Here is a 24,448-nt window from a genome sequence, read left to right on the forward strand (position 1 = left end):
TAAAATCTACTTATCAAACAAAATACACATATATTGTTCAAAAATTCAGGTAGTACGGGACTTTCCTGGTGGTGCAGTGGTTAAGAATCCGCCTGCCAATGCAGGGGACAAGGGTTCGATCCCTGGTGCGGGAAGATCCCACATGCCACAGAGCAACTAAGCCCAGGCACTGCAACTACTGAGCCTGCGCTCTAGAGCTCGTGAGCCACAACTACTGGGCCCACGTGCCACAACTACTGAAGCTGGCATGCCTAGAGCCCATGCTCCGCAACAAGAGAAGCCACCACAATGAGAAGCCCCCACTCTCCACAACTAGAGAAAAGCCCACGTGCAGCAATGAAGACCCAATGCAGCCAAAAATAAATAAATAAATTTATTTAAAAAAAATCAAGTAGTACTATAAAATTATGAGAAAAAAACCATCATACCATCATGCCCTAATTGCTGCCCTCCCACCTCACACATCCACCAGTCCTGCAATGCAGAGACAACTATTTCCAAGCCTTTCATTTATATGTGCTAAATCTTCTGGTATTTACTTCCATATTTATAAATGGTACCCTTATATTGCCATTTCTGCACTTAATAGTTTTAGATGATATCTCTGATTTCCTATTTTGGAAAAAGAAAATTCAGCATTATTAAGCCACTATAATACGTCCTCTCTTTCTTCCCCACATCCCCCCAACATGATTTTACATAATTTTGGGATAAGTTATTATTCAGTGTTTTAATTATTAAGACTGTGTAAAAAAATCATGCCATTGTACATCTTAAAATGGCAGAAATCCAAAACACTGACAACACCAAATGCGGGCAAGGATGTGGAACAACAGGGACTCTCATTCATTGCTGGTGGAATAACAAAATGTTATAGCTGCTTTGGAAGACAGTTTGCCAGTTTCTTACAAAACTAAACATACTCTTAACATAGGAACCAGCAATCGTGCTCTTTGGTATTGACCCAAATGAGTTGAAAATTTATGTCCATACCGAAAACCTACACAAGAATGTTTATAGCAGTTTTATTTATAATTGCCAAAATGTGGAAGCAACCAATATATCCTTCAGGAGATGAATGGATAAGTAAACTGTGGTATATCCAGACAATGGAATATTATTCAGCACTAAAATGAAATGAGCTATAAAACTATGAAAAGACACGCAGGAACCTTAAATGCATATTACTAAGTGAAAAAGTCAATCTGAAAGCTACATGCTACATGATTCCAACTATGCGACATTCTGGAAAAGCCAAAACTATGGAGACAGTACAAAGATCAACGGTTGCCAGGCACTAATGGGGAGGGAAGGATGAACAGGTAGAGCACAGAAGACTTTTAGGGCAATGAAACTATTCTGTATGATGCTGTAATTGTGGATACATGTCATTATTCATTTGTCAAAACCCACAGAATGTACAACACTGAGTGAACCCTAATGTAAACTATGGACATTGGGTGACAATGATGTGTCAGTGTAGGTTCAAGTGTAAGGAATGTACCACTCTGGTATGGGTGGTCATAGCTGGAGAGACTGCACGCGTGGGAACAAAGAACATGTGGAAACCCTCTGTCCTTTCCACTCAATTTTGCTGTAAATCTAAAAATTCTCTAAAAAATAAATCTGTTTAGAAAAATGTTGTGGATTTTTTGATGATGGCCATTCTGACCGGTGTGAGGTGATACCTCCTTGTAGTTTTGATTTGCATTTCTCTAATGATTAGTGATGTTGAGCATCTTTTCATGTGTTTGTTGGCAATCTGTATATCTTCTTTGGAGAAATATCTATTTAGGTCTTCTGCCCATTTTTGGATTGGGTTGTTTGTTTTTTTGATATTGAGCTGCCTGAGCTGCTTGTATATTTTGGAGATTAATCCTTTATAAGTTGCTTCATTTGCAAATATTTTCTCCCATTCTGAGGGTTGTCTTTTTGACATGGAAGTAACCTAAGTGTCCATCGACAGATGAATGGATAAAGAAAATGTGGCACATATATACAATGGAATATTACTCAGCCATAAAAAGGAATGAAATCGAGTTATTTGTAGTGAGGTGGGTGGACCTAGAGCCTGTCATACAGAGTGAAGTAAGTCAGAAAGAGAAAAACAAATACCGTATGCTAACACCTATATATGGAATCTAAAAAAAAAAAAGGTTCTGAAGAACCTAGGGACAGGATGGGAATAAAGACGCAGGCGTAGAGAGTGGACTTGAGGACACAGGGAGGGGGAAGGGTAAGCTGGGACAAAGTGAGAGAGTGGCACTGACATATATACACTACCACGTGTAAAAGAGATAGCTAGTGGGAAGCAGCTGCATAGCACAGGGAGATCAGCTCAGTGCTTGTGACCACCTAGAGGGCTGGGATAGGGAGGGTGGGAGGGAGATGCAAGAGGGAGGAGATATGGAGATATATGTATACGTATAGCTGATTCACTTTGTTATACAGCAGAAACTAACACACCATTGTAAAGCTATTATACTCCAATAAAGATGTTAAAAAAAATGTTGTGCATATCTTAGCCACATGATATACTATGATTACATGTCTTTTCTTGTGCATTTTTTTCCCCTTGTAGTTCATCACTGTTTTGTTTTGTCATGGGTTTTTCTACATTCCTAACATTAATTCTTCCCAAACTCCCCATCAGCACTGTAAAATCACAATTGATTTTGTTTTCCATTTTCAAACACACCATACTCTATCAGATACATTCTTTTCCTGAAGACTTTCCTCTTGGAAGCCCCATTTTTTTCTGCTAAAATATGTACTGACTGTTCTGTAGATGTGTTTTATAAGTGTCATGCCTTGAATTCCTTTAACCATAATTCTGAAAATTTGCTTTGCTTTTCTATTGGATGAAATCTTCTATTTCTGGGTCCCCTATATGCCTTTTTCTTGATTTATTCCTTAATTTTTGTGGAGAATGTCTTCTGGATCTTTTCTGAGAAAGGATGTAAATAAATTTTTGAGACTTTGCATGTCTGCTAATATCTTCATTCTATACTCATTTAATTGATAGACTGGATGGGTGTAGAATTCTAAATAATAATTTTTCTAAATAATTTCCCTTTGGCTTCTGAAGATATACTTTCAAGGTCTTCTACCATTTAAGGTTGCTGTATAAAGTCAGACATCATTCTTATTTATAACCCTTTGTATGTAACCACTGTATGTATTTAAAAAAATCCTGGAAGCTTAAAAGATCTTTTTTTTTTTCCCCCTCTTGTTCTGAAATTACACAATAGTGAGTCTTTTTTTGATGAATTATGTCAACTGAAAATATCTGGCCTTCAATTTTGGGAAATCTTATATTTCATCCTTTCTGTTTTCTCTAGTCTCTCATCTTGGAATCCTATTATTCTGATGGTTAACCTCTTGGACTAACTTCTAATATTCTTAACATTTCCATCCTATTTTCAGTTTTTTGAACATCTTCCTTTTTATTTTATATTTTTGGTTTTACATCTCTAGAGGAAGACAATACAATACAAAGTCTCAAAATAACTCTATAGTTTTTGATTTCAAGTGTCCAACATTCACTTGAAACTTACCAGGCATACCAGGAGACAACACCAAGACTAAAACAGGCAATAGAAACAGACCCACAGGAGAGTCAGGTATTGGAATTATGAGCCATGGCCTTTAAAATAACTCTGATTAATATATTTCAGGAATTAGATAACAAAATAAAGAATTTTAGTTGAGGAATGGAAACTATAAAAAAGAATGTAATAAAATTCTAGAATCAAAAAAATAATAACTGAAATTAAGAACGTTTAAGTATGTATTCATTCAGCTCCTTACTAAATAGCCAAAGAAATGCCTACATAGATGCTCCAAGAGAAATGTAGAATGATTCAAGCAGCACTACTGGAAATAGCCTAAAATGGAAAAATTAATTGTGGAATATACATGCAATGGCATACTATACAGTACTGAAGATCAGCACCAACATAGATGAATCTCTATGTGTACTGGGAAGAATGTATTTATGAAAGAGTATGTACCATATGATTCCATTTATATAAAGTTCAAAAGTAGGTAAAATTAGTATGTGGTGTTAGAGGTAAGGACAGAGTTACCTCTCAGAGGAAGGAAGACGGTTATGATTGGGATGGGACATAAAGAGGGCTTCTAGGCTGCTTGTAATGTTCTATTTCTTGATCTGGGTGGTGGTTAACAAATGTGCTCACTTTATGGTAATTCCTCATGCTGTATGCCTACAATTTATAAATGTTTCTATATGTATATAAAAGTTTATAATATAATATACTTCAATAAAATGTTTACTGGAGTAAAGCAGGAAAAATTATTATTTTATAGATGCATTATCTTTTCTTAACTCTGAGAAGAACATGTATCTATTCCTAACTTATCTATTTACTTCTTCCTATTAGTTTTGGTGTCTATCTACCATATATTCGATGTACCTGAGTTCAGGCACTCTACTTTAGTGTCTCTAGAGGATAAAGGTCCTGTTGCATGGTTGTATGGAGTTGGAGAGGGGATCTGGGGTCCTATAGTAACCGATACAGAATTCTAACCAATCTACCTGTTTTTAGCCATACCCTTTATCCCTGCCTATAGCAGTACCTAGGGCTGACAGTTCTTTTTTCTTTTTTTTTTTTAACATGTTGGCTGTGTTAATATTGTTATAGTTTATTTAAAAAAAAAGATATGTTTCAAGGGTACAGCATTGTAATTTGACATCTGTATACACTATAAAGTGATCACTACCACAAGTCTACTTACCCCCTTCACTATAGAGTTGACCCCCTTCACCCATTTTGCCCACTCCCCCAACCTCTTCCGCTGTGGTAATTATCAATCTGATCTCTGTATCTAGGAGTTTGTTTTTGTTTTATTTTGTTTGCTCATTTGTTTTGTTTTTTTAGATTCCCCATATAAGTGAAATCATACAGTATTTGTCTTTCTCCATCTGACTTATTTCACTTAGCATAATACCTTCAAGGTTCATCCAGTTGTTGCAAGTGGCAGGATTTTGTTCTTTTTTTGTGGCTGAGTAGAATTCCACTGTGTTTATATACCATCCATCAATAGACACTTAGGCTGTTTCCATATCTTGGCTACTGTAAATAATGCTGCAATGAACACAGGGATGCATACATCTTAATGTTTTTGTTTTCTTCAGATAAATACCCAGAAGCGAAATATCTAGATCATATGGTAGTTCTCTTCTTAATTATTTGAGGAATCTCCATGCTGGTCTCCATAGTGGCTTCACTGATTTACAGTCCCACCAACAGTGTATGAGGGTTCCTTTTTCTCCACATCCCTTCCAACATTTGTTATTTCTTGTCTTTTTGATAACAGTCAGTCTTACAGATGTGAGGTGATATCTCATTGTTGTTTTGATTTGCATTTCCCTAATAATTAGTGATGCTGAACATCTTCTCATGTGTCTGTTGGCCATCTGTATGTCTTCTTTGGAAAAATGTTTATTCAGACCCTCTGCCCATTTTTTAATCAGGTTTGTTGTTGTTGTCTGTATTCTTTTTTTTTTTTTTTTTTGGCTGTGTTGTGTCTTCATTGTGGTGTGCTGGCTTTTCCTTGTGGTGGCTTCTCTTGTTGCAGAGCATAGGCTCTAGGTGTGTGGGCTTCAGTAGCTGCAGCATGCAGGCTCAGTAGTTGCAGCACGTGGGCTCTAGGGTGTGTGGGCTCAGTAGTTGTGACTTGTGGGCTCCAGAGCACAGGCTCAGTAGTTGTGGCACACAGGCTTAGATGCTCCACAGCATGTGGGATTTTCCTGGACCAGGGATCAAACCCGTGTCCCCTGCATTGGCAGGCGGATTCTTAACCACTGCAACACCAGGGAAGTCCCTTGTCTGTATTCTTTACATATTTTGGACATTAACCACTTACTGGATATATGATTTGCAAATATCTCCTCCCATTCAGTAGGGTGCCTTTTATTTAGATGATGATTTCCTTTGCTGTGCAGAAGCTTGTTAGCTTGATGTAGTTCCATTTGTTTATTTTTGCTTTTGTTTCCCTTGCCTTTGGAGTCAGTTCCACAAAAACATCACTAAGAACAATGTCAATGAGGTTACTGTGTTTTCTTCTAGGAATTTTATGGATTCAGGTCTTACATTCAAGTCTTTAATCCATTTTGAGTTAACTTTAATGTATGGTGTAAAATAGTGGTCTAGTTACATTTTGCATGTGGCTATCCAGTTTTCCCAACACCATTCACTGAAGAGACTATCCTTTCTCCACTGTATGTTCTTTGCTCCTTTGTTGTAAATTAATTGTCCACATATGTGTGGGTTTATTTCTGGGCTCTCAATTCTGCTTCACTGATCTGTGTATCTGTTCTTATGGTAGTACCATACTGTTTTGATTACTAGAGCTTTGCAGTCGAGCTTGAAATCAGGAAGCATGATACCTCCAGCTTTGTCCTTCTTTCTCAAGATTGTTCTGGCTATTTGAAATCTTCTGTGGTCCATACAAATTTTAGAATTATTTGGTCTAGTTCTGTGAAATATGCTATTGAAATTTTGATAAGGATTGCACTGAATCTCCAGATTGCTTTGGGTAGTATGAACTTTTTAACAATATTAATTCTTCCAATCCATGAACACAGAATATCTTTTCATTTATTTGTGTCTTCTCTAATTTCTTTCATCAGTGTCTTATAGTTTTTAGTATTCAGATCTTTTACCTCCTTGGTTAAACTTATTAGTAGGTGTTTTATTCCTTTTGATGCAACTGTAAAAAGGGATTGTTTCCTTAATTTCTCTTTCTGATAGATCATTATTAGTGTATAGAAGTACCACAAATTTCTGTATATTGATTTTGTTTCTTGTGACTTTACTAAATTCATTCCACCATTTTTTCTGGAGAAGTCTTTAGGGTTTTCTACATATCATATCATGTCTTCTGCAAATAGTGACAGTTTAACTTATTCCTTTCCAATCTGGATGCCTTTTATTTTTTTTTCTTGCCTAACTGGTCTTGATAGGACTTCCAATACTATGTTGAATAAAAGTGGTGAGAGTGGGCACCCCTGTCTTGTTCTTAATCTTAGAGGAAAAGATTTCATCTTTTCACTGTTGAGTATGATGTTAGGTGTGGGCTTGTCATACATGGTTTTTATTATGTTGAGGTAGTTCCCTCCATACCCACTCTGTTGAGAGTTTTTATCATAAATAAATGTTGAATTTTATCAAATGCTTTTTCTGTGTTTATTGAGAAGATGGCTCTTTTTGTAGTTCCTCTCTGTTTCTTTCTTCTTCTCTTTCTCTCTTCCTTTGTGTCTCAATGGTTTTCCTTAGTATTATGTTTAGATTCATTTCTCATTTTCTTTTGTGTATTTGCTATAAAGTTTTTGTGTATGTGGTTACTGTGAGGTTCACATACAGCATCCTATGTAAACTGTAGCCAGTTTTAAGTTGGTGACAGCTTAATTTTGAACACATTCCACAGCTTTATCTTTTTACTACCCCTCCCCATGTTTTGTACTTTTGATGACATCTTTTTGCATGCTTCCCTTAACTAATTATCGTAATTTTAGTTAATTTTACCATTTTGGTCTTTTAACCTTCATGGTTGCTTTGTAAGTGATTGATCCACTACCTTTATTATATATCTACCTTTTCTTAGTGAGACTTTTACTTTCATACATTTTCTTATTATTAATTAGTGCTACTTTTTATTCAGCTTAAAGAAGTCCCTTTGATATTTCTTCTAGGGCTGGCTTAGTGTTGATGAATTCTTTTAGCTTTTGTTTATCTTGGAAACTCTTACTCTCTCCTTCAATTCTGAATGATAACCTTGTTCAGAATTCTCGGTTGGACTTTTTTTCCTTTTAGCACTTTGAATATGTCAAGCCACTCTCTTCTGGCCTGTACAGTTTATGCTAAAAAATCTCCTAATAGCCTTGTGGGCTTTAGTATGTAACGAGTTGTTTTTCTCTTGCTGCTTTTAGGACTCTCTCTTTATCCTTAACTTTTACCATTTTAATTATAATGTGTCTTGGTGTGTGTGTCTCTTTGGGTTCATCTTATTTGGAACTCTATGCTTCCTGGACCTGGATGTCTATTTCCTTCCCCATATTAGGGAAGTTTTCAGCCACTATTTCTTCAAATAATTGTTTTGGCTCTTTCTCTCTCTCTTCTCCTTCTGGGATCACTATAATGCGAATGTTATTTCACTTGAAGTTGTTCCAAAGGTCCCTTAAGGTATCTTCACTTTTAAAATTCTCTTCTCATTTTGCTGGTCTGTCTGAGTGATTTTCATTGCTTTGTCTTAAGCTTACTGATTCATTCTGCTATCTCATCCAGTCTGCTGTTGAACCCCTCTAGTGTAATTTTCAGTTCAGTTACTAATTCTCTTTGGTACTTTCTTATACTTTCTCTCTGTTGAAGTTCTCACTGTGTTGATTCATTCTTCTTCCAAGTTTGATAAGCAACTTTATGATCATCGTTGAACTCTTTGTCAGGAGACTTCTTATCTCTGTTTCATTTATTTCTTTTTCTGAGGTTTTATCTTATTCTTTCAATTGGAACATATTCCTCTGTCTCCTTATTTTGCTTTATTCTCTGTTTGTTTCTACTTATCAGGTGAATCAGCTATCTCTCCCAGTCTTGAAGGAGTGGTCTTATTTAGGACATGTCCTGTGGGGGTCAGAAGCACAATCCTGCTTGGCCACCAGAGCCAAGCATTCAATGGCTGCCTCCCTATGTGGACTGTGTGTGCCTTCTAGTTTTGGAGTTGCGGTGGTACACTGGTGGGTGGGGCTGGTCCCCAGACTGGCTGCAGTGCCCAGCCAAGGCACAGCCCTAAGGGTGGGGTTCCCAGCAGGGTGGGCCCACTGGCATAATAGGTTAGAGGGAGAATTCCAAAATGGTGCTTGCCAGCACTGACATTACAAACTAGCCCAAGATTGCAAAAAGCTCTACTGCCAGTGTTTCAGTCCTGGGAGAGTGTCCCAACTGGTTCCTGCCTCTCCAGCAGATGCTTCGAGATTAGTAAGTAGGACCCCTTCACCTATGATCCATGTGCTTTTCAACTGGTGTTTGTGTCCTGTGGGTCAACTGGTTTTTGGGTCTGGTGGGTCTGCATGTGAACCCTTTAAGAGTGGGTTTCTGATCCCTGCAGTTCTATAGTTTTCCTGGACATATTCCCCATTGGTTTTCAAAGCCAGGTGTTTTGGAGTCTTGTCTCTCTTGTGTAGGACCTAGCAGTTGGGGTGCCTGATGTGGAGCTCAAATATCCTTCTCCTCAGGGAAAAGATCCATACCCTTGTGATCGCTCCCATTTGTGGATTGCTGTGGCTGGGGTGTGGTTTTTTTCCCTTGCGCACACTTATCTCTGCCTCTCCTACCTGTCTTGATGCTGTCCTTTAACCCTTTGTTGTGGAAGACTCTATTTATCCAGTTTTCAGGTCCTTTCTGAGACAATTATTCCATATGTAGTTGTAGATTTGTTGTGTCTGTGGGAGGAGCTGAGTTCAGTATCTTCCTATGCCATCATATTGAACCCTCTCCTAGGACAGCCAATTCTTTATCCCACCTGAGGTTCTATGTTATGAATCTTACTGGTAAATCTCTCTGTAAACCTAAAAGTTTCAGCTTTCTCTGCTCTTTTAAGTCAGTTGTCACTCCTCAATCTTACAGAATTTATGAACATTTTTATGTTGTTATCTCCTCTTCATTTTGGTGGATTTATACCATTTTTATTCCTATGTTATAATTTTATTGCAGCTTAAGGAAAAATCAGAGATAAAAACGTATTTAATCTGCCAATTTTTGATTCACTTTTTTCCTTACATTTATTAAAAGTATTAATTAGGTTATGATTTACTACCTCTTATGATCTGATGTAGAATTTACCTATATTTCTATAAATTTTGAGGTTTCTTATTAGCTGGGTGCCATTTTTTTAAAAATGAAATCTTTCACTTTCCTGTATAGCCTTTAAGTGGTATATGAGTGGCCATACTTCCTGGCTTATGATCTCTTTGGGGAACTGTAAATGCATTGCTGTGTTTTATTATCAAATGAAATTTACAGTGTCCTGTTCCACAGAATGAAACACAGAAGGATTTCATAGGCACTCATCCAGATGGAGCACAAATCTAAAGTCTACATGCAAACTTCTAAGAAATCACCTTTGCCATCTTATGTGCAGTCCTGTTTCCTGGGCTTCTAGAAGAATTGATTTTGTTAAAAATAATCCCAGACGAAACTCAAAAAGAAGCATCAGTAGTCTCTCAATACTTTCAGTTGTTTAAGATTATCTTAGCAGGAGAGTTTGTGCTGCTTTATGAATTCTAGATGGCTCAGTTTCCTGCAGAGTATATTTATTAATTATTTAATGAGTAATTAATGTATTATTTCCAGTCTCTTTAGAAATAATATGAGGAATAACTCAATCATCTTTCTATTTTAACATGATCATTAGAAAATTAATATATTAATATAATTTCAGTCAAGATGAATAAGCTCTAGAGATCTGCTGTACAACACTGTACCTACAGTCAACAATAAAATATTGTATACTTTAAAATTTGTTGAAATAGATCTCATGTTAAGTGTTCTTTCCACAATTAGAGTAAGATAAATTTTCAAAAACCACTACCATGTACTCTTACTGTTCAAAGGCATGTCTAATTTTTTAAAAATTGAAGAACTAAAAAATCTTAATAGCAGCTTGAACATACCATCTTTATCAGCAGTGTCTTGAGGCTTGCATTTTAAAGTGAAGATCTTCCGTAGCTTACAGTTAGCTGAGACAATAATTCCATCCAGTGACTGGAAAACTGCTCCTTTGAATATTTCACTGGTAAATGCCACCAAGTCAATGCATAGATTGCACCACTAAAATTAAAAAGGGAAAGAGGAGTAAGTACTATGTAAAATCACATAAATGAAATGCAAAGTCCAGAATTGAGGCAATCGTCTGGATCAACCAGCCCCAAAGCAATTTTCCCCTTTAGGCAAATCTATCTGTTTTGGCTTCGATTTTCTTAAAAATTGTCTTGATTCTTCCAAAGAAATCATCATGATCTAAACTGTACACCGGTCATCTGGCTAAAGAGTTCCCATGGTGAGACAAGGCTTTGACAACTTAGGGAAGTAACTCTAGATCAGTAGGCAGTATGCTAGTCGGAAGCTAATTGTAGGTGCATTAGACCACTTAAATCTTGAAAATCAAGGATAAGTAGCCAATTGTCCCTTCAAGAGGACTAATTTGATCACAATTAGCCACTTATATTTGTTAAAAAAAAAAGCACGGATGAAACTGAAATTAGAAGCTGGGTCTAAACTGCAGCCATTGCTGTTTATTTATAACCAATTAACCTATTGTACAGAAATAGATTCTTCTAAAGAATTTGTAATTATGCCAGGTATTTGCCAGTTTTTAAAGTACTCTTGCAGGGACTAATTTCTGCCCATTAAACAATTAGACCCCTCAATACTTCATGAAATAAATTCTCTAAATGGTCTTACTGAGTTAAAGAAAAGGAGCAAATAATCGTTTAGTAAAAAATTATGACATATATAAGATGGCAGGGCAAAAGCAGAAAAAAGAATTTTTGCAGTTAAAAGAAAAGCAGTATTTAAAATTGTCTGTGCTTTGATTAAAATATTAGGCTCCTCCATTATTTGCTTAGAAGCACAGTTTATATAAGGTCTGTTTTATTAACTTATCAAAATTAAAAGATACATTAATTGATAAAGGAAATAATAATGTCATTTTAAAAGTCAAATTCCATTTAGAAGTATTGATTTTAATATGGAGGAGAAAAACAAAACAAAACAAAACAAAAAATATGGAGGAGAACCTGAGCTTGTTTCCATAGTAGAAAAGTAAAAGAGATTGCAGTAAATTATTGATTAAATATGTAAAATTATTTTCTTTGTAGATGTCTCAACAGTAACATTTTATTCCCAGGTGATGAGAATGCTCTGGTCTTTCGGGGAAAAAGGAGTCAGGTGTAATAAAAGGTAGGAGGTAGGATTGAGTGTGATGTGACAATAAGGTTGGCTTGACCAGCGGGATGCGGCGCTCTGGGGAAGTGTGGGAAGTAATGTGGGATAGGGCAGTGAGGCCAGGTTCTGGAGGAGCTGGAAGATCAAGAAGAGAAACTTGGATCCCAGAGGGTCAAGTGTCACTGTGGTTCTTGAAGCCGAATGTGAGAAAAGTAGAGTATTGGAAGTCTGGACTAACCCTGATGCAGGAACGTCTGGGGTGGTAGAGTGGTACTGGGAAGAAGGCTGAGGCAGAGTAGAGACAGACTGAGGCACAGAAGCACCAATTAGCCTCCATCAGTCATTTAAGCATGAAGTGAGGAGGGTCTGGTTTGAAGGTTAGCATAGGAAGTGAAATGTAAGGGACAAATCCAGTATGCATGCCATATGGTGAAACACCATGGCTTGGTAAAATCCAGGTTATATGGAGGTACTGGGGTTTCCAGCTATCCAACACTAATTATTAACATTATTATACTAGCATTATTTTTGTTGTTACAAATTTGGGTTCCATTCCTTAAAAACTTAACATTATGCCCCAATTCCAATCTTTCAGCTGGTTTGTCCTATCAGGAATGGCATTCATCCATTCTTCCCCATAGGTGCTAAGTGCTTATCAGGTGTTAGACACGGGCTTAACAAAAGTTTTATACAAAATGTAGCCCTTTGTCACTTTTCCACTCATGCAATCATACTGTCAACTCTTAACCCTTTTTTCTCTCTGTATTTTATTTTATTAATTAATTTATTTATTTTTGGCTGTGTTGGGTCTTCGTTTCTGTGCGAGGGCTTTCTCTAGTTGTGGCGAGTGGGGGCCACTCTTCATCGTGGTGCGCGGGCCTCTCACTATCGCGGCCTCTCCTGTTGCGGAGCACAGGCTCCAGACGCGCAGGCTCAGTAGTTGTGGCTCACGGGCCTAATTGCTCCGTGGCATGTGGGATCTTCCCAGACCAGGGCTCGAACCCGTGTCCCCTGCATTGGCAGGCAGATTCTCAACCACTGCGCCACCAGGGAAGCCTCTCCCTGTATTTTAAAATAATACCTCTTGATTCATCAATTTTAGACATTATCTGCTGACTTCCTATTATGGTAGATAAGATTTTTAGCTCAGTTATACACCTAACTTTTCTGACTCCATCCTCCCTAGATAATTATCTCTCATTCTTTCTCTTTCTCTCTTTTCTTTAAAATTCATATTCTGTGTTTACCTTATTGTGACTATGTAAATATTGTACACAACTGAGCCAAGTGATGCTCTATGATTACCTTTCCTTTCCTTATGCAACTTCTTTAGATTTCTAGAGTTAATAACTGCTTTTTAAATTATCTTTTTTTTTTTGAAATAAATATTTTGAGTCTTCCTACGTCTAGGAAACGCTTGGAGGTGACATCTGAGTTTCGTTTTGAACAACTAATAAGGGCTTCCAGGCCCAGGGAGGTATGGGAATGTGCTGGGCATTTTTTCTCAGGACCCTCCCCCTTTATTCTCTGCTTAGATGAACCCTCCAGCTGGCTGCACCTGAAGACCCAATCAGAATCTGCCAGATCTGCTTGGGAACTGGTGTCGACCTCCTTTAAACAGCACAAGTCCAGGAAACCAGGCCCTTACCTACTACACCCATTTTTTCTCTTTTTTTCCACAGTTTTATTGAGAAATAATTGACATCACTATATAAGTTTAAGGTGTACAGCATGATGATTTGATTTACATGTATTGTGAAATGATTACCACAATAGATTTAGTTAACATCCATCATCTCATACACATACAACAGAAAGAAAAAAAAAAGATTTCTCCTTGTGATGAGAACTCTCAGGATCTACTCTCTTAACAACTTTCCTATATAGCTCATCAGCAGTGTTAACTATAGTCACCATGCTGTACATTACATCCCTAGTGTTTATTTATCTTATAACTAGAAGTTTGTACCTTTTGATTACTTTCCTTCAATTCCTGCTCTGCCCTCACCCCCACCCCCCACTACATCTAGTAACCACAAATCTGATCTCTTTTTTCATGAGTCTGGTGGTTTTTGTTTTGCTTTGTTTTCATTAGAGTCCACATATAAGTGAGATCATACTGTACTTATCCTTCTCTATCTGACTTACTTCACTTAGCATAAAATGCCATCAAGGTCTATCCATGTTGTTGCAAATGGTAGGATTTTCTCACTTTATGGCTGAAAAATATTCCATTGTACATATATGCCACAACTTCCTTATTCATCTATAGACGGACACTTAGGTTGTTTCCATGTCTTGGCTCTTGTAGATAATGCTACAATGAATATGGGGGTGCAGATATCTTTTTGAGTTAGTGCTTTTGTTTCCTTTGACGATGTTCCCATAAGTGGAATTGCTGGATCATTTGGTAGTTCTATTTTTAAGTTTTTGAGGAACCTCCACACTGTTTTCCATAGTGGCTATACCAATTTACAATCCCACCAACAAAGCACAAAGGTTCCCTTTCCTCTGCAATCATACACATTTGTCTCTTGTCTTTTTGATGATATCCATTCTAACAGGTATGAGTTATATCTCACTGTGGTTTTAGTTTGCAATTACTTAATGACTAGCGATGTTGAGCATTTTTTCATATACCTGTTGGCTTTTTGTATATCTTCTTTGGAAGAATGTCTATTCAGGTCCTTTGTCCATTTTAATTGGATTGTTTTGTTGCTATTGAGTTGTATGAGTTCTTTGTATATTTTTTGATATTAACTCCTTATCAGATATATGGCTTGCAAATATTTTTTCCATTTCATAGGTTGTCTTTTCACTTTGTTAATGGTTTCTTTTGCTGTGCAGAAGCTTTTTAGTTTGATGTAATCCCAGTTGTTGTTTACTTTTGATTTTGTTGCTTGTGTTGTAGGTGTGATTTACACACTTCTTATATATCCCAGTCAAACTGCTTTTATTCCCTCTGCCTGGACTCATGCTTCACGGAAAGTACTCAACAAATAATGGTATGCATGTGTGTGTATGAATATACGAAGACATGCATATACATACATGCCTACACAAATACTTTCAATCTTTCATTATATCATCATTCGACAAACACCATAAATGTGTGAGAACTGGTAAGTTATTTAGTGAATCCATCTCTTAGAAGTACAGATGGGAGTAATTCCTGGAAAAGATGGGAATATCTTTCACAAATCTTCCTTGGTTAGAGGAAATAGAAAATTTTTTTTAGTTTAGTGGATAGAAATGTTTTTTGGGTTTAGCTGATATTTATAAAGGTTACAATTTTCATAAGCTTCCACAAATGACTCATTATTCATATAAATTCTGTGATAATTTTCTGAAGTTTTAGAAAAGAGTATGAACTCTCTACTATTAACAGGTGGGTTATCTGAATTACAGCTGATCTTTATAAAATATTTTCATTATCCTTGGGGATATCATTCACTCTTAAAATCCCTTTTTTGCATTTTTCTTGATCACTAATCACTTTATTCCTATGTGCAACTCTAGGCCATCAGGGAAGAGCTCTTGATCTAAAATATTTATAATTATGGGTCCTTAAGAAATAAGCACAGGAAAGACAGCAATCTTGATAAAGAAGAGACAGTTCTGTTTAGCTTGTTTCTTGGATTGATAAGAGAGTTTATGGTATCTAGTTCCAGCATGGAATTTTACGTGAAACAACTGACTGCCAAAGGGTGAAAGCATTATTCAAAGCATCAGTTTCTAGTTTTTACTGAAATGTTTTGGCCATATGGCTTCATTGCACTGGTGAAACACATGCACGCACAGGCACACACACACACCCGCGCACACAGACACATTCAAGAGCTTGCAATAACAAGCTCTTGGTTGTCCCAGAACTCTTTTCATTTCCTGTGCCCCTATTCTCTGCCAATATCGTAGGAAAGATCTGAAGATAATGGATTCATGTTGCGTGTGTGTAAAGAGCCTGAGTTGCTAACAGTACACAGCTCTAGCCAGCATTGCCTTGCTAAAAAGGAATGACAAACAAAAAATTACAATTTCATAACCTAGCAATCATAAAGTGATCTTTTCCAGAATTTTAGAACCTCATTCTGTTTTCATGCTCCTGAAATAACAAAAAACAAGGTTCTAAGACTTTTATTCTTGAGCCTTTCAAAATAATTTTTCACTTTAGCTTTAATTTCTCAAGAGAAAATCTGATTACAATGACTTTATCTATCTTTTTCACCATCATATTGTGATTATTAAGTGGTATAAGCAGAGATTGCAATAGTAATTTCCACGTGGTCAGGGGAAGTAATTACATATTACTAGTGTATTAAAAGCAATTTCCCCAGGAAAAGCAAATCACCACAAGTCCTTACATGGAGAGAGGGGAGTTGATGACTGGAGGTCGGGGCTGCCAGGGTAGTAGCTCATGGCTGAACCAAGGAAAGGCAAATTCCTTGTAGAAGTGTCATCATTATACCTGTTCAGCAATCAATCTCTACCTCCCAGTTCCTATCCTCCAGCAAGCTATCTCTTCCTGAAACAGCTGTCCCATCTTTCTCTTGCTAATCCTCAAGTCACCCTTTCACTGTGCCTTTTGAAATCCTTACTACTGAAAAGTACCTATATTCTTTATATTCTTCTAAGGGTCCTACACACCTTAACTTAACTGAAACCTGGCTTTTCTCTGAGATATTACTTCCCCTTCAAGCCTGGAGTTGAAGTTCACTTATGCAGTTCACCAGTGCTTGTACAGCCCCCTACTTTGAGGCCATGGGGCGGGGTGGCACTAGAAGAGAGTTTGGTCTTCTGACTGGGAACCCTATCTTCTTTGAAGCCTGAGGCATTGCAGAGACAGGCTCTTCCACCCTTTCAGCTTCACCTCATGCCCCAGTCACTCCTTCTACCTCCTCAGGTACACACGCACCATCCTGTACACGCATTCCTGGAAAATGCTGGGACCAGGTTCATCTTACCTTCTGACATACTGTTCAACACCCTAAAGGTCCCTTAACCTTTTCTTAAAGTTCTCCTCTCCTCTTCACTCCTTAATCCACTCACATGGCCATATCTTGAGATTTAATTTAATTACCCTGGTATACTTCAAAAATTTTGAATTATATTCTATTCTTATCTCTCTGTCAACTCCCTCCCGTTAACCTCTACTGACAACACCTTTTAAATATATTCCTCTGAGGGATGCAAGAGTTTGGGCCCTGGAGCCAAACTGTCTGGATTTGGATTCCAGTTCCACCACTCACTAGTTATATAATCTTTGCAGTTACTTAGTCCTCTCTGTGCCTCTCTTCCCTTATTTGTAAAATGGTGATAATAATGACACATCTCACACAGAGTTGTTAGGATTCAGTGTTTAAATACATGTAAGCACTTCTAATAGTGCCTAGCATATGGTAAATGCTCAATGTATGTTAACCATATGATCTTTTTGACGTTCATACTGTGAAACTCATAGACTTTGAGGGTTCAGTTCAATGAGTTTTGACCATTTCATACATCTGTATACCATACCCTATCAAGATATAGAACATTTTGATCACCCCAGACTGATCTTTTGTGCAGCTCTCCAATCAATCTCAGCATTCATACCGTTTAAGGGCAAGTACTAACTTCTTTCACTTTAGATTAATTTTGTCTATTCTATTACTTTATATAAATGAAATCACAGTAAATGGCTTCTTAGAGTTAGGCTAAGATTTGAGGTCCATCAGTGTTGTTGCATGTACTGGTAGTTCATTCTTGTTTTGCTGAGTAGGAGCTCACTATGAATAGACCACAATTTGTTTGTTCAGTCTTCTGTTGTTGGACACTTGCATTATTTCAAGATTTCAGCTATCATAAATAAAACTATTGTGAAATTCAAATTTGTGTACACATATTTTCATTTCCTTGAATAGACACGAAGAAGTGGAACTGTTGGGTCAAAGGGTAAATGTTTAACTTTATGAGAAACTTCCAAAGGTATTTCCAAAGTGGTTATACCATTTTCCATTTACACTAGAAATTTATGAAATTGCTTTACATCTCAACAACATTTAGTATTTCCAGTCTCTTTTAATTTAGCCATTCTAGTGGATGAAGTAGTGGTGGTAACTGTGTTTTAAATCTGAATTTCCCTGACTGATGGTATAGAGCTCTTCTTCGTATGCTTATTTAACCAAATGTATAATCTTTGTTTAATTATTTTTGCCTTAAAAAGTTATGTCTTTTTATTATAGAGTTGTAGGATGCAGTCTGAATACAAGTTTTTTGTCAGTTATATGTATTAAGAATATTTTCTCCCAGTTTGTGGCTTGCTTATTCATTTTCTTAATAATATCTTTTTGATGAGCAGTTTTAAATTTTATTGAAGCCCATTCTGTCAATTAATTTTTTATTATGGTTAATGCTTTCTGGGTCCTAAGAAATCTCTTAAAGTAGCTCTTTAGTTTTAGTATTTACATTTAGGTATATGATTCATCTCAAATTAATTTTTGTGAATGGTATGAAGTATGGGTTGAGGTTCATTTTTCTTTCTTCTATATGAATACTCAGAAGTTCCAGTTCTCAAAAAATTGCTCTGATGCTTTGGTTGAAAATCAACTGACTATACATGTGTGGTTGTATTTCTGAACTTTTTATTGGTATCTATGCCAAGAACATAATGTCTTCATTACTGTAAGCTTAAACCAAGTTTTGAAATCATAAGGTATAAATTTTACTTTTTGAAAACTGTTTTGGCTATTCTAGGACCTTTGAATTTCTACATAAATTTCAGAAGTATCTTCTTAATTTCTGAAAAAAAAAAAAAAGAAGCCTGTTGGGATTCTAATTGGGATTAGATTGAACCAACAGATTTACTGAGAGAGTATTGGCAGTTTAACAAATACAGTCTTCTGATCCATAAACAACATGCCCCCATTTATTTAGGTCTTCAATTTCTCTCAGCAATGTTTTATAGCTTTCACTGTAAAGGTCTAACATATAATTTCTTAAATTTATTCCTGAATATTTAATATTTTTCATGGTATTGTAAATATTTTTAAGATTTAGAATTTTCAATTGTTTACTGCTACAAATTTGTATAGAAATATATAGAAACAATTGATTTTGGTATACTGCCATTGCATTCTGTGACCTTGCTAAACTCAATTACATTACTAGGTTTTCTTTACTTTTTGTCAGTTCTCTAGAATTTTCTTTTTTATTAAAACATCTTTATTGGAGTATAATTGCTTTACAATGTTGTGTTAATTTCTGCTGTATAACAAAGTGAATCAGCTATATGTATACATATATCTCCATATCCCCTCCCTCTTGTGCCTCCCTCACACTCTCCCTTTCCCACCCCTCTAGGTGGTCACAAAGCACCAAGCTGACATCCCTGTGTTATGCAGCTGCTTCCCACTAGCTATCTATTTTACATTTGGTAGTATATATATGTCAATGCTACTCTCTCACTTCGTCCCAGCTTACCCTTCCCCTCCCTGTGCATTTTCTACGTCTGCGTCTTTATTCCTGTCCTACCCCTAGGTTCATCAGAACCATTTTTTTTTTTTTAGATTCCATATATAGGTGTTAGAATACGGTATTTGTTTTTCTCGTTCTTACTTACTTCACTCTGTATGAGACTCTAGGCCCATCCACCTCACTACGAATAACTCAATCTTGTTTCTTTTTATGGCTGAGTAATATTCCATTGTATATATGTGCCACATCTTCTTTAGCCATTCATCTGTTGATGGATACCTAGGTTGCTTCCATATCCTGGCTATTGTAAATGGTGCTGCAATGACATTGTGGTACATGACTCTTTTTGAATTATGGTTTTCTCAGGGTATATGCCCAGTAGTGGGATTGCTGGGTCAGATGGTAGTTCTATTTTTAGTTTTTTAAGGAACCTCCATACTGTTCTCCATAGTGGCTGTACCAATTTACATTTCCACCAACAGTGCAAGAGGGTTCCCTTTTCTCCACACCCTCTCCAGCATTTATTGTTTGTAGATTTTTTGATGATGGCCATTCTGACAGGTGTGAGGTGATACTTCATTGTGCTTTTGATTTGCATTTCTCTAATGATTAGTGATGTTGAGCATCCTTTCAAGTGTTTGTTGGCAACCGGTATGTCTTCTTTGGAGAATTGTCTATTTAGGTGTTCCGCCCACTTTTGGATTGGGTTGTTTGTTTTTTTACTATTGAGCTGCATGAGCTGCTTGTAAATTTTGGAGATTAATCCTCTGTCAGTTGCTTCATTTGCAAATATTTTCTCCCATTCTGTGGGTTGCCTTTTCATCGTGTTTATGGTTTCCTTTGCTGTACAAAAGCTTTTAAGTTTCATGAGGTCCCATTTGTTTATTTTTATTTTCATTGCTCTAGGAGGGGGTCAAAAAGGATCTTGCTGTGATTTATGTCGAGTGTTCTGCCTATGTTTTCCTCTAAGAGTTTTATAGTGTCTGGCCTTACATTTAGGTCTTTAATCTATTTTGAGTTTATTTTTGTGTATGGTGTTAGGAAGTGCTCTAATTTCATTGTTTTACATGTAGCTGTCCAGTTTTCCCAGGACCAATTATTGAAGAGGCTGTCTTTGTTCCATTGTATATTCTTGCCTCCTTTATCAAAGATAAGGTGACCATATGAGCATGGGTTTATCTCTGGGCTTTCTATCCTGTTCCATTGATCTATATTTCTGTTTTTGTGCCAGTAGCATACTGTCTTGATTACTGTAGCTTTGTAGTATAGTCTGAAGTCTGGGAGCCTGATTCCTCCAGCTCCGTTTTTTCTTTCTCAAGATTGCTTTGGCTATTTGGGGTCTTTTGTGTTTCCATACAAATTGTGCAATGTTTTGTTCTAGTTCTGTGAAAAATGCCATTGGTAGTTTGATAGGGATTGCATTGAATCTGTAGATTGCTTTGGGTAGTATAGTCATTTTCACAATGTTGAATCTTCCAATCCAAGAACATGGTATATCTCTCTATCTCTTTGTATCATCTTTAATTTCTTTCATCAGGGTCTTTCAGTTTTCTGCATACAGGTCTTTTGTCTCCTTAGGTAGGTTTATTCCTAGGTATTTTATTCTTTTTGTTGCAATGGTAAATGGGAGTGTTTCCTTAATTTCTCTTTCAGATTTTTCATCATTAGTGTATAAGAATTCAAGAGATTTCTGTGCATTAATTTTGTATCTTGCTACATTACCCAATTCATTGATTAGCTCTAGTAGTTTTCTGGTAGCATCTTTAGGATTCTCTATGTATAGTATCATGTCATCTGCAAACAGTGACAGTTTTACTTCTTTTCTGATTTGGATTCCTTTTATTTCTTTTTATTCTCTGATTGCAGTGGCTAAAACTTCCTAAACTATGTTGAATTATAGTGGTGAGAGTGGGCAACCTTGTCTTGTTCCTGATTTTAGAGGAAATGGTTTAGTTTTTCACCATTGAGAACGATGTTGACTGTGGGTTTGTCATATATGGCCTTTATTAGGTTGAGGTAAGTGCCCTCTATGCCTACTTTCTGGAGAGTTTTTATCATAAATGGGTGTTGAATTTTGTCAAAAGCTTTTTCCGCATCTATTGAGATGAACATATGATTTTTATCATTCAATTTGTTAATATTATGTATCACACTGATTGATTTGCATATACTGAAGAATCCTTGCATTCCTGGGATAAATCCCTCTTGATCATGGTGTATGGTCCTTTTAATGTGCTGCCAGATTCTGTTTGTTAGTATTTTGTTGAGGATTTTTGCATCTATGTTCATCCGTGATATTGGCCTGTAGTTTTCTTTTTTTGAAGGGGACATCTTTGTGTGGTTTTGGTATCAGGGTGATGGTGGCCTGGTAGAATGAGTTTGGGAGTGTTCCTCCCTCTGCTATATTTTGGAAGAGCTTGAGAAGGAAATATGTTAGCTCTTCTCTAAATTTTGATAGAATTCACCTGTGAATCCATCTGGTCCTGGGCTTTTGTTTGTTGGAAGATTCCTAGTCACAGTTTCAATTTCAGTGCTTGTGACTGGTCTGTTTATACTTTCTACTTCTTCCTGGTTCACTCTCGGAAGGTTGTGGTTTTCTAAGAATTTGTCCATTTCTTCCATGTTGTCCATTTTATTGGCATATAGTTGCTTGTAGTAAGCTCTCATGATCCTTTGTATTTCTTCAGTGTTAGTTATTTCTTCTTTTTCATTTCTGATTCTGTTGATTTGAGTCTTCTCCCTTTTTTTCTTGATGAGTTTGGCTAATGGTTTATCAATTTTGTTTATCTTCTCAAAGAACCAGCTTTTACTTTTATTGATCTTTGCTACCATTTCCTTCATTTCTTTTTCATTTATTTCCGATCTGATCTTTATGATTTCTTTCCTTCTGCTAACTTTGCGGTTTTTTTGGCTCTTCTTTCTCTCATTGCTTTAGGTGTAAGGTTAGGTTGTTTATCTGACTTTTTGTTATTTCTTGAGGTAGGACTGTATTGCTATAAACTTCCCTCTTAGAACTGCTTTTGTTACATCCCATAGGTTTTGGGTCGTTGTGTTTTCATTATCATTTGTTTCTAGGTATTTTTTGACTTCCTCTTTGATTTCTTCAGTGATCTCTTGGTTATTTAGTAGCATATTGTTTAGCTTCCACGTGTTTGTATTTTTTTACAGTTTTTTCCCTGTAATTGATATCTAGTCTCGGAGCATTGTGGTCAGAAAAGATACTTAATACGATTTCAATTTTCTTAAATTTACCAAGGCTTGATTTGTGACCCAAGATATGATCTATCCTGGAGGATGTTCCATGAGCACTTGAGAAGAAAGTGTATTCTGTTGTTTTTGGATGGAATGTCCTATAAATATCAATTAAGTCCATCCTGCTTAATGTATCATTTAAAGCTTGTGTTTCCTTATTTATTTTCATTTTGGATGATCTGACCATTGGTGAAAATGGGGTGTTAAAGTCCCCTACTATGATTGTGTTACTGTCTATTTCCCCTTTTATGGCTGTTAGCATTTGCCTTATGTATTAAAGTGCTCCTATGTTGGGTGCATAAATATTTACAATTGTTATATCTTCTTCTTGGATTGATCCCTTGATCATTATGTAGTGTCCTTCTTTGTCTCTTATAATAGTCTTTATTTTAAAGTCCATTTTGCCTGATATGAGAATTGCTACTCCAGCTTTCTTTTGATTTCCATTTGAATGGAATAGCTTCTTCCATTCCCCACTTTCAATCTATATGTGACCCTAGGTCTGAAGTGGGCCCCTTGTAGACAGCATATATATGGGTCTTGTTTTTGTATCCATTCAGCCAGTCTGTGTCTTTTGTTTGGAGCATTTAGTCCATTTACAATTAAGGTAATTATCGATATGTATGTTCCTATTCCCATTTTCTTAATTGTTTTGGGTTTGTTATTGTAGGTCTTTTCCTTCTCTTGTGTTTCCTGCCTAGAGAAGTTCCTTTAGTATTTGTGGTAAAGCTGGTTTGTTGGTGCTGAATTCTCTTAACTTTTGCTTGTCTGTAAAGGTTTTAATTTCTCTGTCAAATCTGAATGAGATCCTTGCTGGGTAGAGTAATGTTGGTTGTAGGTTTTTCCCTTTCATCACTTTAAATATGTCCTGCCACTCCCTTCTGGCTTCCAGAGTTTCTGCTGAACGATCAGCTGTTAACCTTATAGGGATTCCCTTGTATGTTATATGCTGCTTTTAATATTTTTCCTTTGCAGTTATTTTTTGATAGTTTGATTAATATGTGTCTTGGCGTGTTTCTCCTTGGATTTATCCTGTATGGGATTCTCTGCACTTCCTGGACTTGATTTACTATTTCCTTTCCCATGTTAGGGAAGTTTTCAACTATAATCTCTTCAAATATTTCCTCAGACACTTTCTTTTTCACTTATTTTTCTGGGACCCCTATAATTCCAATGTTGGTGCGTTTAATGTTGTCCCAGAGGTCTCTTTTCATTCTTTTTTCTTTATTGTGTTCTGCGGCAGTTATTTCCAGTATTTTATCTTCCAGGTCACTTACCTGTTGTTCTGCCTCAGTTATTCTGCTATTGATTCCTTCTAGAGAATTTTTAATTTCATTTATTGTGCTGTTCATCATTGTTTGTTTGCTCTTTAGTTCTTCTGGGTCCTTGTTAAACGTTTCTTGTATTTTCTCCATTCTATTTCCAAGATTTTGGATCATCTCTACTATCATTATTCTGAATTCTCTTTCAGGCAGACTGCCTATTTCCTCTTCATTTGTTTGGTATCGTGGGTTTTTACCTTGCTCCTTCAGCTGCTGCAAATTTCTCTTGTCTTCTGATTTTGTTTAACTTACTGCGTTCGCGGTCTCCTTTCCACAGGCTGCACGTTTGTAGTTCCCATTGTTCTTGGTGTCTGCCCCCGGTGGGTGAGGTTAGTTCACTGGCTTCTTTAGGCTTCCTGGTGGAGGGGACTGGCACCTGTGCTCCTGTGGGTGGGGCTGGATCTTGTCTCTCTGGTGGGCAGGGCCACGTCTGGTGGTGTGTTTTGTGGTTTCTGTGAA

General features: G+C 36.7%; 1 protein-coding gene and 1 long non-coding RNA gene across 20 annotated transcripts in view; one reads left to right on the top strand and one right to left on the bottom strand.

Moving 5' to 3' along the window:
- The window catches only part of LOC309637552, a 398,176-nt gene extending 387,494 nt beyond the window's left edge, over positions 1 to 10,682 (top strand). Inside the window, exon 3 of the long non-coding RNA XR_014250635.1 lies at positions 243 to 10,682. This is a non-coding gene — a long non-coding RNA (uncharacterized lncRNA). The remainder of the gene's footprint in view (positions 1 to 242) is intronic.
- The window catches only part of CFAP20DC (CFAP20 domain containing), a 303,119-nt gene that overhangs the window by 171,562 nt on the left and 107,109 nt on the right, over positions 1 to 24,448 (bottom strand). For all 19 annotated transcript variants that reach the window (XR_014250542.1, XR_014250543.1, XR_014250544.1 and 16 more), the window contains one exon: positions 10,691 to 10,847. Coding sequence is in view for 16 of the 19 variants with exons in the window: in XM_082412150.1 (XP_082268276.1) it covers positions 10,691 to 10,847 (157 nt within the window). In the remaining 3 variants the exon portion in view is untranslated. The remainder of the gene's footprint in view (positions 1 to 10,690; positions 10,848 to 24,448) is intronic.

This window comes from Balaenoptera physalus (genome assembly GCF_965194825.1).
Source record: "Balaenoptera physalus genome assembly, chromosome: 11".
Lineage (NCBI taxonomy): Eukaryota > Metazoa > Chordata > Mammalia > Artiodactyla > Balaenopteridae > Balaenoptera > Balaenoptera physalus.